The sequence below is a fragment of the Nannobrachium achirus genome (assembly GCF_963921795.1).
Source record: "Nannobrachium achirus genome assembly, chromosome: 17".
NCBI classification, from domain to species: Eukaryota; Metazoa; Chordata; class Actinopteri; order Myctophiformes; family Myctophidae; genus Nannobrachium; species Nannobrachium achirus.
The window spans coordinates 28,212,829-28,225,656 of record NC_137824.1 but is presented as its reverse complement, the minus strand read 5'-3'; the positions used below and the strand labels follow the sequence as shown (position 1 = coordinate 28,225,656).

General features: G+C 42.4%; 1 protein-coding gene across 1 annotated transcript; it reads right to left on the bottom strand.

The window, feature by feature from the left end:
- Nucleotides 1-3,314: 3,314 nt before the first annotated feature.
- On the bottom strand, nt 3,315-7,568 carry shisa3 (shisa family member 3). The gene is made up of 2 exons (XM_080745705.1): nt 6,896-7,568; nt 3,315-4,141 (listed from the first exon to the last, which is right to left on the bottom strand). Exons 1-2 carry the CDS (start codon nt 7,164-7,166, stop codon nt 3,543-3,545), a joined length of 870 nt encoding a protein of 289 aa, XP_080601831.1. The 5' UTR covers nt 7,167-7,568; the 3' UTR covers nt 3,315-3,542.
- Between the last annotated feature and the right edge of the window lie 5,260 nt (nt 7,569-12,828).

Here is a 12,828-nt window from a genome sequence, read left to right as displayed (position 1 = left end):
AACCCTATACTACAGTATGTTGGATATTGCGATGCATTGTGAGCTTGTAGATCTGCTATTTTCAAAAGATGTGTATACAGTTTGACATGAAAACTTGAAATGGGACATTCTGCATAATGAGTACTTGCTACTTTTGTTATTTTAAGTATGTTTTATACCAATACTTTTGTACTTTTACTCAAGTTTTGAATTCTGGATTATTTCTACATTGCAGTATTGATACTTTTTGATACTAACGTGAGTACTTTTTCCACCACTACAAACTATCAAAGGAACGCCCTCACCCAGCCCTCATGTGCAGTACAAATCATTTACATCAAATGTTTTGACACCAGTTAATGTATAATTCGTAAGCGATGAAGATAAATCTCAAAACTGCGCTCATTATGCAGGGAGAAGAAAGCATTTACCCATGTAAACACTTAAACCCTCTATATTTAGTCATCTTGAACTGGGTTGGGTCTGTACTTTCTACTATTATAGACATACAAGGTTTCCACCCGACAGCATTTTGTTAATATGTTTGGGCATGGCTGACCCTCCACTTGGGTGGTTACAATAAAGTGTACCTGTAATTGAAGTTAATTACTTCGTATACATTTGACCCATATTAAGAGTCTTTGCTCTATGTCCATGGAGATACAATTATGTGACTCAGAGATCTGATTGTTGTTTTGTTTTGTTTTTATTAAGGATGTTTTAAACGTACAGCTCCCATCATACATTTCATATGGTAAAACTGCTAATTACTACTGCATCTTTACTGCCTTAACGGCAGAATAAAAAGAGCTAGATGTCGATACATTTAGATGATCACCCAGGCATTCTGTCCTTGCACAACCATATCCAGAGGGCAATGGGATCCTGTGTGAGAAAGTGTTGTCATATACAGTACTCATAGGCTTAATTGTTCAGAAACTACAAAACAGCCATTTGATCAACAAGTTCAATTAATAAATTAACATTTCTGTCAAGAGGAACTGCCGCAGCAAATGGAATGATATAATTCCACTTAGTGAGGGAAAGATGTTGGTTCAGAACACCTCACCTACCATCCTCTGCAACCGTGTTGTGGCAGAGTCTCATCCATGGTGAGTCCTTAAGCCATTGTTCTTCAAAGTGGGGTTCAGGGACCGCCAAGGGTCCTTGGGGGTGTTCCAGGGGGTCCCCAGATACATTTGTTAACACAGCATCACCATCTTAACCACATTATATGTTTATATGTTGGCTATGCAAAAATAGCAGTTCTACAAACTCTGCATGTACATCTGCTACTTTTGAAAAGCCTTGAAAATGTAGGAAAAAGGAAGATTTCGAACAAATATTCTCTTCTGGGGTCACTGGCACCACTTATTTTCAGATTGGTGGTCCGTGGCCAAATACATATCATTTTGGGGGTCCTTGACATGAAGAAGTTTGAGAACCACTGCCTTAAGCAGTTAGGTCCTTTGCATTAAGGGCTGGGTGATATGGACAAAATCAAATATCGCAATATCAAATATCTCAATATTGATATTATGGTATTTTATCAAACAACAGGTCTACAAGCTCACAAAACATCACACTGACATATGATGAGCTTGTTGATCTGGTTGATATTCATGACATTACAATATCCAAAATCTCAGCTGATGTGATATTGGCCTCCTTTTCTTACAGCTAACCAATCAATGCAAGCTGCTTGTGTATTTTCTGTTATGCATGTGCTTTTTTGAGTATCCAAAAGACAATCTGTTTATTCCTGTGGGGATAAAACCAATTTAGCGTAGTTGGGGAATAATGACCACTGACCAGTCTTCCAATGACAATGTAAATAGAAATTGCTCAATTCTAAAATAAACACAGTGTTGGAAAATTACTAGGTCAAAAGCCATATAAATGTATTCCAGATTTGTCAAAAAAGAATAGGAATATGTTCAATCTTTTCTCACAACCTAAAATGGTGTTGATAATAGAACTAGTTAACTCTGAAGAAATAATAATACCAAGTGACATTTCCACGAGTCCCAACTTGCTGTGGCCACTGGAAGATAATACTAGTACACACATAATCAAAGAAAAGGTGGCATTTGAACATAAGACACTCAACTATATTATAAGTTGCACTATACGACATGGTACAGCCATTGAGGATTGGTATCAAAGATCTCCATGCTACCTGAATGTGGCAGCGAGAGAGACAGACAAAACTATATGGGACATTCATGAGACAGTTACTGCCAAGTCTATTTCACACTCCGATAACCGGAGAACAGAGGGACTCTTTGTGAGGTTTTTGCTATACCTGTTGGTGCAACCCAAACCTCTATTTCTGGGGCGAGTTGTTTTTAACACTGTGACCATGCCATGCTCATTGAACACTGACAATGACAGACCTCAGCTCTGCATTCCTGCTGTGAAGTGTGGCGCGAGAATGAGCGACAGGTAGGGAACTGTTGTGCTATACACTCCGGTTTCCTGTTCTGAGATAACGATGGAGGCTTCCCTTCTTTTAACTTTTTGCTAAAACTGTAAGCACAATGTTATACTTGTATAATAGTGTCACCGTTGCAGAAATAGCGAAAATGGCAGATACTACTGTAAATGTCACGATGTGACACGAAAGCACAGGTCTGCTATTTTTGCTCTTTTTGAAGCTTTCATAACAGTCGTATGCCCAAAATAGGGACGCCATGTTGAAAGTGGTTAAAATTTCATTGAGCTGCATTTACTGAACATCATGGCAAACATTTAGTCATTCACAGTGTCGGGATGCTTTCTATCATTCATTTGTGTGGTGTGGGCGAGCACTTCTGTAGGAACTTGGCTCAGAGGCTAAGTTTCTGTAGCTTGAGAAAGAATAACATAATTATAACAGCCACAATCTGGCCTTGGTTGACCTGTTAACGTCCTGTATGGATCCTCCTGTAGCTCCACAAAGTACGCTTAATTTATTCTACCAGTTATTCTTTACCCTTCTTTTAGAGGGCTTGGCGATAGTCAAAATAACACATTTTAATCTCCTGGTGTCCAATGACCATCAAGATGATTTAAAACGGTCTGCACTGCTTCCAAAAAAGATGGCCCAGTCCACCTCAACTGTTGTGAGAAATATCCAACATACAGTAAAAAAGAAAAAAAAAACTCTTTGCACAAGGGTAGCTTATAATGCAAGCTGCCACTAGCAAAGGCATGTAAGAGCAATATAGCAGAGGACAGAGAACTTTGTCTACGATATGCATGAATATAAAAAGTGCATAAGACTCAAATCCATCGTGTCCCCTAATAGTAAAGGGTAATTTTTATTATTTCATTATTAAAAACGATGACCTGCGATGCATCTCAGTGGGACAGTACAACCAAGCATAGCGACCGATCAGGACAGCAATTTCACACTTCACTTCAAGTCACGTCTGCTTCTATGTCTCTGTTCGGAAGGCCCTTTGGTCTGGTCACAGCACTCTGCCCTTACTCCACAGAGAGTCGTCTAACACGTGAGTGTCTACATGACCACACCAAGCTTTCCATTAGGAGGATTCCCCCCCTGGATGAGTCCAACCCTATCAGCTCTGGCCAAAGTCTGCAAAGCTCTTGGTGGTCGTGAAGGCCTCCGGCTGCAGGGGGAAGAAGTACTGCTGAGGCAGGAGGAAGCCCGCGCTCTGGGAAGGATGGGAGTGCATGGAAGGAGGCAGCTGTGTGTGCGTGTGGGTATGACTGGAGGTGCTCGGGTGCGGGTGCGGGAAGCCTCCCTGCATTCCAGAGGCCGCCGGGGACATGTACGGAGGAGGAGGTGGTGGGGGGAGGGCCTGTGGGACGGGGGCCGAGGCCGCCGAGGAGATGGTGGCCGACACCAAGCAGCCGTGCTGCTGCGTCCCCTGGCCGCCCAGGGAGAAGCGGCGCACAGAGCCGCCGCCCCCCGCCGAGCTGGAACTGGTGGTGGCTGTGCTGGACTGCCGTGAGGGCGTGCGCAGGCTGGGGGGCGCCGTGGTGAGGATCATGGGGATGGTCTCGCCCTGGCAGCTGCGCAGCGAGAAGCGGATGGGCTGCTGCGTGGGCTGCTTGGGTCGAAGGCAGGTGCAGCAGTACACGGCCACCAGGGAGCCCACCACCACAAATGCTACGAAGATGCTCCCCACCATCAGGAAGGGCACGTAGATGGGCTCTGGGGGAAAGAGTTGGGTAAGTAACACATTGAGTAAGTAAGTTAATTATAGTGAATTTGTCTTGTAGTGCCCGCAGCCTTCTAACATTTTGTTTTCCATTGTTCTTCAGGCACTACAATTATGAAGTCAAGACAAGTTGAGAAGCAGCAGAGGACATCAACATTGTGATACTTGATCAATGCAGTGTGCTATCTCTATCCATGATGTGTAACAATCTTGTACCCTGAAGAAGGCAGCTGTGCTGCGAAACGTTGGTTTGTTACTATGTCCTGATAAAACTTTTGGCACTTGGCTATAGTGTGTGCGGCCACTTCTGTCTTTTTTAGACATCTCCTGAATGATTTCACTGTTGTGAGCCTGCACCACCACAAGGACGTGGTGTGCATAGTATTCCTGTGCTTAGTGTAACAATCTTGTAACACTCAACATTTTAGAGAAAATACTATGCACATACTACTGCCAGGCCTACAAATGTGTACCTCATGAGATTTCTACATTTATCCTGTAACACTAAGGCAATTCATATTAAACCCCTTTACACCAATAGGCCAACAAACTAACACAGAAGCTTGACTGCCTTAAGAAAATGTCCCCTATTTAGATAAAGAGCTCTGATTACGTGTTACAAAGGACGTTTTCATTGCAGAGGGAAATGAATTTAAGTTTATTTATTTTCATAGGTGAAACTGTTTTGACACTGCACAAGTCAATTTAAACGCTTATCCATTCAGGAAATTGAAAGAAAAACAATAAAAGCTAGAGGAGAAAATATGATTAACTATCTAAATATTAATATTATTTAAATGTATTTCAATTATTGACAGCTAATAAAAATGCATGGCACCAATGGGAATGAGTTTAATCTCTTATAGGGTTAGGGTTAGGGTTAGTTAAAAGCAATTAGCCTACTTACTATAACTCTAAACTTACTAAACTGGCTGTGCAGGGAATTCAGTAAGCCAGCTAGCCTACACAGAGAGAGAAAGAAAGAAGGAAAGTTAAGTGTACTTTCTTTCTTTCCCTCTTTCTTTCATTTTTTTTCTTCTATTGTTATAGCCTATACACTACATCTTTTCCAAGGGATAGAAAAATTAATTTGTGCAACCACAAATGAGTTTCTTGGGTGTGCGAACATATCCAATTGTTTTCGAATTTGTATCCCAGGGCCATTTCATTGTACATTTGTGCAGTACACTTGTGTACTACACAAATGTACAATGTCAGTGGAGGACATTCTCCAGGTGTCGTCTGTCGACCATCGGATCCACTTCGTTTCCTTTTTGTATGTTGATAACAATCCGTCTAACCTGGGGTCAAATAGACACAATAGCAACGCAAGGGCAGGTGCTATGCACACCTGCAATTAGATTGTGTTCTGTGTAAGATAAATAAATGTATGTGTGTGTGTGTGTGTGTGTGTGTGTGTGTGTGTGTGTGTGTGTGTGTCACTCACACACACACACACACACACACACACACACACACACACACACACACACACACACACACACACACACATATGCCTCGATATGTTAAATTAATGCAAATAAATAAATAAAACAGACATGTGAGCATCAGCATAGCCTATCATAATTTAGTGTAGCCTACATTTGTTTGACTATTAAATGCATATAAGCTACTCCTGCATTAACTTTTATGATACTTTTCTCCTTCCTCGTTGACTGAATAATGGACTCAAACTGCCTTGTAACCACTTAGTAAACCCACTATTCTTGTCAAATGGACCAGAGTTGCAACTGTTCTGTCTGCTGTTGTTTCCTAAATCATTGGTTCTCAAAGTTTGTTACGGGGACCCCCAGGGGTCTTTGAGGGAGTTCCAGGGGGTCCTCAGCTAAATAATAATTAGGAACCAAAGAGAGTAAGTCTTTAGAGATTATAAAGATAGATTTCTATCCATTTATTTTCAAAAGTCCAGACCACAAAGTCAGAATATGACTGTAGTTGTGTCCATTTCAATAAATTGTTTATCCAGTTGTTCTAATCTAAGAGATATCTGAGCACATTTTGACACTTGCTTTGGCAACATAAACATGTTTCCTCATGCCAATAAAGCTCCTTTGATTTGAATTAACCCAATTTTTTTTTTTACCTTTTTGATTCAAGATTGAATATTGATTGATTGATTGATTGAAGAATTTATTAAGGCCTCCTCACAGTAGATAGACAACAAATGGACCCAATTAACATTGATTTTACAATATAAATTGGGGACTCAAGAGGTAGAAATGCCATTAAATGGGGGTCCGTATCCAAGTAATAATGCATGTCAAACTGGGGGTCCTTGAAATTAAAATGGTTGAGAATCACTGGGATATAGAGGCGTATCGGTAACATGTCATTAGGTCGAAAATCTTCTCTTTTATGGGGGTCCCTGCATGGCTTATCTTTTCAAATGGGGGGTCCGCGGTCTAATAAGTGTCAAATTCGGGGTCCTTGCGTGAAAAAAGTTTGAGAACCACTGTCCTAAATAACAGATCTGCAAGCTCACAACAACTCAGTGATTCTCAAAGTGGATTGACAAGTCTGTAACTCTAACAGTATACAAATAGAAACTAACGGGTCCATTTGTTTCCACTTGTATAGGCCTACTGGCAGAGTTAAGGGGAGACCCTGACATTTTAAAGTTTGAGAAACACTGTCACAACTCATCACAATGCCACGCTGTGAGTGAGCTGACAGATCTGCTATTTTGGGTTGTTGTTCCCCAGCTCCCAAACTAGTGCTCAACTCACGCGCGGTGAACTCCGTGTTGTCCATCTCCCTGTCATTGGTACAGGTTCCCTGGTCCAGGCGTGCGTCCACGGCCGCGCAGCAGTAGCGCAGGGCGCAGGACCCGCAGCACACGGTGGCGTCCATGGTGTCAAAGTCCTCCGGACACTGGAAGCCCTCGTGGTAATTCCCATTACTGTCCAGCCACCCGTGGCAGTACTCGCCTTGTGCGTCTGATATCCGTAGATTCCAGGTCAGATACCCGAACAACAGGCAGTTCAACAGGCGCACCATCCCGGCGTGCAGCAGAAGCCCCCGGCCCCACTATTCACTCTGCCCCTAATACCGCCCCGGCGTGCGAGAAACACTCCTCATCCTTATTCATTTAGTGTGAAAGAACCCCCGCACAGCTTGATCCAATAGCTATGTTTCATGATTTATTTTAATTGCAGGCTGTGCGATTGCGTCCATTAGCCTTTGTATACCCATCCATTTAAACGACCTGTTGATGTTAAAAAGATGAGGAGAATCCTCACGTTGTCCGAAATGAACGAGGGGTTCGGGGTTCGGGCTCTCCTCAAAATAAGGCTCTGGGACCAAGATTGCTAAAATAATTCGGGGAGCATCACCAACGCAATACGCAATCAGTCCTGCCGAAATGAAAGTTCAGACTGTGGCTAATAATCCACTGGCGTGTAGCTGATCTCCGTGGAGAAGTTGTATGCGGACTGCCACGGTCCTCTCTCTGGTGTCTGCACCTCATTTGAAATCTGTTGCTTTTGTGAGTTGTGTGACTGGCTCCTCCGTAGGCGCGCACGCAGCCCATTGACCAGACGTGCGCATTCACGATACCATGCTGTTATTATATTATTAAGCAGACTTGTTTTCAGCGTGCCAATATCAGAATGCCACTTTCAGATATTCACTGTATTATGGAAGTTTGCATAATAGCCTCCAATGCATGTACATGTATTATGATATAGACCTATGGGGCTTTTAAGCCGTGACATCATTTTGTAGGCAGAGGAGAACTCTGCCCCCAGAGCATTTTCTGTCCCTCGCTATTTCAACAGATCCGAGACAAAAATAACGACTAAAGTATAATTCTAACACTTTCCTTTCAACAACAAAGAGAAGAAAAATGTGTAAATAGTAAAAATAGTAAAAAGATTCACGGAAACTGGGGGCAGAAATTCTCCTCTGCCTACAAAATGATGTCATACTTAACAGCCCCATAGACCTACATGTATAGGCCTATATACCTATATTCTTTGCACTGTTTTTTTATTTCCCTTTTTTTCCTGACTATATCTACTAGGGGTGTAACGATACATTTTAATAGCGATTCGATACATCACGATACATGGTTGCCGATACGATACATCATACATGGACGATATTGGTTAATTCATGGCGATACGATTCGATTCAATGATTTAAAATCGATATAGTAACTATTGAACAAAGAAATTAAATCTGTGTGAAAGGTGTGGATAGTGCAGGTTTTTAAGGGAAACATGTATTATTATGGATATAAATAACACTGTGATTATCTGACAAATACATGGACATTGTATTGATAAACCTGCACATTGACATGAACACAGAGATTACACAGATTCATCAATAGACCAGTGTAGCTATATGGAAAGGAAAAGTAATTAAACTCCTCCTTTTCATTTTCTTCTTAAAAATGCTAAATAGGCCTACAATGCACAAGTACCGGTAGGTAGTATCGATGCAATCGATTCTTTGCACTGCCGATTTGATACGATACAAAATCACACGATACGATTCGATTTTAGCTGTTTTCATTTCGATATAGGCCTACTTCGATTTTTCAAGTTAAAAACGATATTTCGATGCAGTTACAATATCGTTACACCCCTAATATCTACTGCATAGTAGACCTACTGTGTTCTATCCGTCTTTCATTCAATGTTATATGAGATACTTCAATGGTTTCCTGTGTAAATAAGCCAAGTGCGTTATAGGATCTCCTTTTAGTTGACCTTGTACCAGTGAACTGTACCGTCATGAAACTCTACCTTTTCATATGCAAACTTCTAATAAAGTCTTCAATCAATCAATTATGATCTCTTTAAACAAACTAAACAGTTACCCAATAAACAGATAGGCCTGCACAATTTGTGGATATCACTATTAAACTGGCCAATTGAAACACTTCAAAATTGTAATCATTTTAATTATTTGTGTAAATTGTGTAGTTACTGCACTTTGCTTTTGTACTGTTTAAGATGGGCAAGGAGTAGTTCACCCCCAAAATGACTTTTTTTCTATTGATTACTCAGGCCATGGAGAGTAAAGTTCAATAATATTTTTTGGTTTTTGTCACATTCCTAAGACAAAAATGTGATAACAATAAATTTCCCCCATTGATTCCGGATGGTGACCCGTTTCGAAACGGGTCACCATCCGGAATCAATGGGGGTAAATTTACTCGAATCAAAATGTTGTCTTAGGAATGTGACAAAAACCAAAAAATATTATTGAACTCTACTCTCCATGGCCTGAGTAATCAATAGAAAAAAAGTCATTTTGGGGGTGAACTACTCCTTTAAGAGTAATTCTCATTTCAGCCCCAGCCCTTTCCCAGATGCATGGTGAGGTGGTAGGACAGAACAGCAGTAGATTTAGAGAGCTAGTTTAAAGCTAAAGAAAATACCTTGTTATGGCCCCTTAAAAACATCAAATAAAACTTGACCAAATATGTTGCAGGAGAGATGCCAAAATCGAGACTCCAAAATTCAGCAACCTGTGTGCTCCCCAAGCTATGGTATGTTGCTATGTTAAAACATCAACAGGAAATCTATTTCAACACAATGTGCAGTATCTACAAGGAATACATAGGACCACAATGAAAACAAGTCCTCTGGGCTTTTTGTGTTATCCTTTTTAGCATTATTGTATAACCTCTGTACTTTTTGCAAACTGTTAATAGAGCTTTGCTGTCTTCTGACCCACATAACTGTAAGTGAACCCATTTCACATTGTTCTTGTGATCACCTAGCTGGCATCATGCATGCAACAGAAGACAACACTAAAGCCCTCACAACTTGCAAGGAATGGAATTGGTCACAATTACAAATATTTATAGCATGAGTCATGACCTGACCTGTGTGTACAATTTCTAGTATGTGTGAACTTGATCTGCATTGTACGGTTGTAGATCTGTTTACTGGCACCGATGGCAACTACCAGCAATCTCCACTTGAATGGAGTTCATAATGGTGAGTGGCCAAATATTTTTCAACAGTCACATAACATAATATCTTGTTTTAAACATTTGTTGTTGTGTCATGTGTTTTATCACATTATCTTTATGACATTTCTGATGTAAGTGAAAATTGACCCAGGGATAAAAGAAAGGGATGTATTAAACTAAATGCACTGCCCCAGCAATGCATTAAATCAAGGGACCCATTTGAATCTAGGGAGCAAGGATAGGATATTGTACATTTCCTCACATGGGAGGTTACAATAACATTTTACAGTATGCTAATAACATCACATTGTGCATTTCTTACTGTGTGTTTCAGCTGGGATGTCAGGATCTGGTAGTGCCAATTACCACCAGTTGCAGGCCCCTCAGCGAGCAAATACTGGTATGACTTTCAGCAACACCAACTTTTTGAGAGACAGGGACTCCTCAATGAACACCGTTTTACTATTAGATGACTTGCAATTCAGAACTTGTGTTCTGACATCCTGGGTGGTAAACTATACTATGCAAGATACATATCTACTCAGTGTGGTACATGTTGATAAAAAGCAGTGGAATAGTATAATATGGAATAATTGCGACCGTAGGTCGCATTTACTATCAAACCCTGCACAAAGTGTAAGTCCGTCCGTCAGTCCGTCAGTCAGTCTGTCTGTCACACCTCACACGTCACACTCTTGCCCTGCTCATATCTCCGCAACCGTTGCCCCGATCCATGCCAAATTTTGCACACACGTTCCTTACCTGCCAAACTACAACCTCCAAGGACCCCCGGAGCTCCAGGGACCCCCAGGTCCCTGGGGGACCCCCAGATGTAAAAAATGACCAAATGTGCTAAACTGACCAAATGACCACCCCAACGGGGCTGCTCACGGGGAATTCCCGGGGACCACCGACTCCTGGTGCTCCAGAACGGATGCAAAAGTGGTGGCGCCCCCAGTGGAGGACCCCCTACACTGCAGCTCACATAAAATGCCGTAACTCCGGCTAGGAGCGACCGGGACAGCCGGGGCCGGTACCTATTCGTCCGCCTTGCCGGCGCGGAGACCCCACCCCTCATTTCTCACATGGCCCTCTTCTAGCGCCACCATGAGGCCGATTCTTGCAAAACACATTTTTGGACACTGCTCCTACAATTTTTGCCCTAAAATCACGCAAATCGGTACACAGTATGTCTACACTCATCCCATCAACATGAATCTCTCCCATATAGCGCCACCTCCAGGCCGATTTTTAAAAACACATTTTTGGACACTGCTCCTACAGATTTTGCCCTAAAATCACCAAAATCACTACACAGTATGTCTACACTCATGTCATCAACATGGATCAGGAAGATTTTGGCAAAACACATTTTTGCCCTATTTGTGGAGATAAGTGACCTACGGTCGCTTATCTCCCGATTAGGGAGTCTTACTGGTCTTTATTGCGACCGGAGGTCGCATTTACTACCAAAACCTCCACAGGCTGTCTGTCCGTCCGTCCGTCTGTCTGTCAGTCACACTTTTGCCCTGCTCATATCTCCACAACCGTTGCCCCCATCCATGCCAAATTTTGCACACATACTCCTTACCTGCCAAACTACAACCTCCAAGGACCCCCAGAGCTCCAGGGACCCCCAGGTCCCTGGGGGACCCCCAGGTGTAAAAAAAATGTCCCTCCGTGAGTGACACGTCACACGTCACACTTTTGCCCTGCTCATATCTCCACAACCGTTGCCCCCATCCATGCCACATTTTGCACACACACTCCTTACCTGGCAAACTACAACCTCCAAGGACCCCTGGAGCTCCAGGGACCCCCAGGTCCCTGGGGGACCCCCAGGTGTAAAAAATGACCACATGTGCAAAAATGACCAAATGACCACCCCAACGGGGCTGCTCACGGGGAATTCCTGGGGACCACCCACTCCTGGTGCTCCAGAACGGATGCAAAAGTGGTGGCGCCCCCAGTGGAGGACCCCCTCCACTGCAGCTCACATAAAATGCCGTAACTCGGGCTAGGAGCGTCCGGGAGAGCCGGGGCCGGTACCTATTCGTCCGCCAAGGCAACGCGGAGACCCCACCCCTCATTTCTCACACGGCCCTCTTCTAGCGCCACCTGCAGGCCGATTTTTAAAACACATTTTTGGACACTGCTCCTACAGTTTTTGCCCTAAAATCACGCAAATCGCTACACAGTATGTCTACACTCATCCCATCAACATGAATCTGTCCCATATAGCGCCACCTTCAGGCCGATTTTTAAAAACACATTTTTGGACACTGCTCCTACAGATTTTGCCCTAAAATCACGGAAATCACTACACAGCATGTCTACACTCATGTCATCAACATGGATCGGGAAGATTTTGGAAAAAAACATTTTTGCCCTATTTGTGGAGATAAGTGACCTACGGTCGCTTATCTCCCGATTAGGGAGTCTTACTGGTATTACTGAAGTGAAAAGATGTTGAATGACGCAACACAGAGAAAATATCAATGGTTTATGAGTTTATTTTGGATCCCCATTAGCTGTTACCTGTTCTTCCTGGGGTCCACAGAAAATAATATACATACAAAAAAATCAAAAGAATATGTTTACAAAACAACGCCTATCCTTACCTCCCTCCTGACCTGTCTACTTTAAATACCATTCATTTTTAAGAAGAATATTATTGTATCAAAATGAATTAACTATACTATAAAAACTCGTCAAACATTGGCCAAATTG

Coding starts and splice junctions, on each gene's coding strand:
- shisa3 (XM_080745705.1), bottom strand. CDS start 7,166: ATGGTGCGCCTGTTGAACTGCCTGTTGTTCGGGTATCTGACCTGGAAT. Junction 4,142..6,895: donor CAACACGGAGTTCACCGCGC/GTGAGTTGAGCA, acceptor TCTTTCCCCCAG/AGCCCATCTACGTGCCCTTC.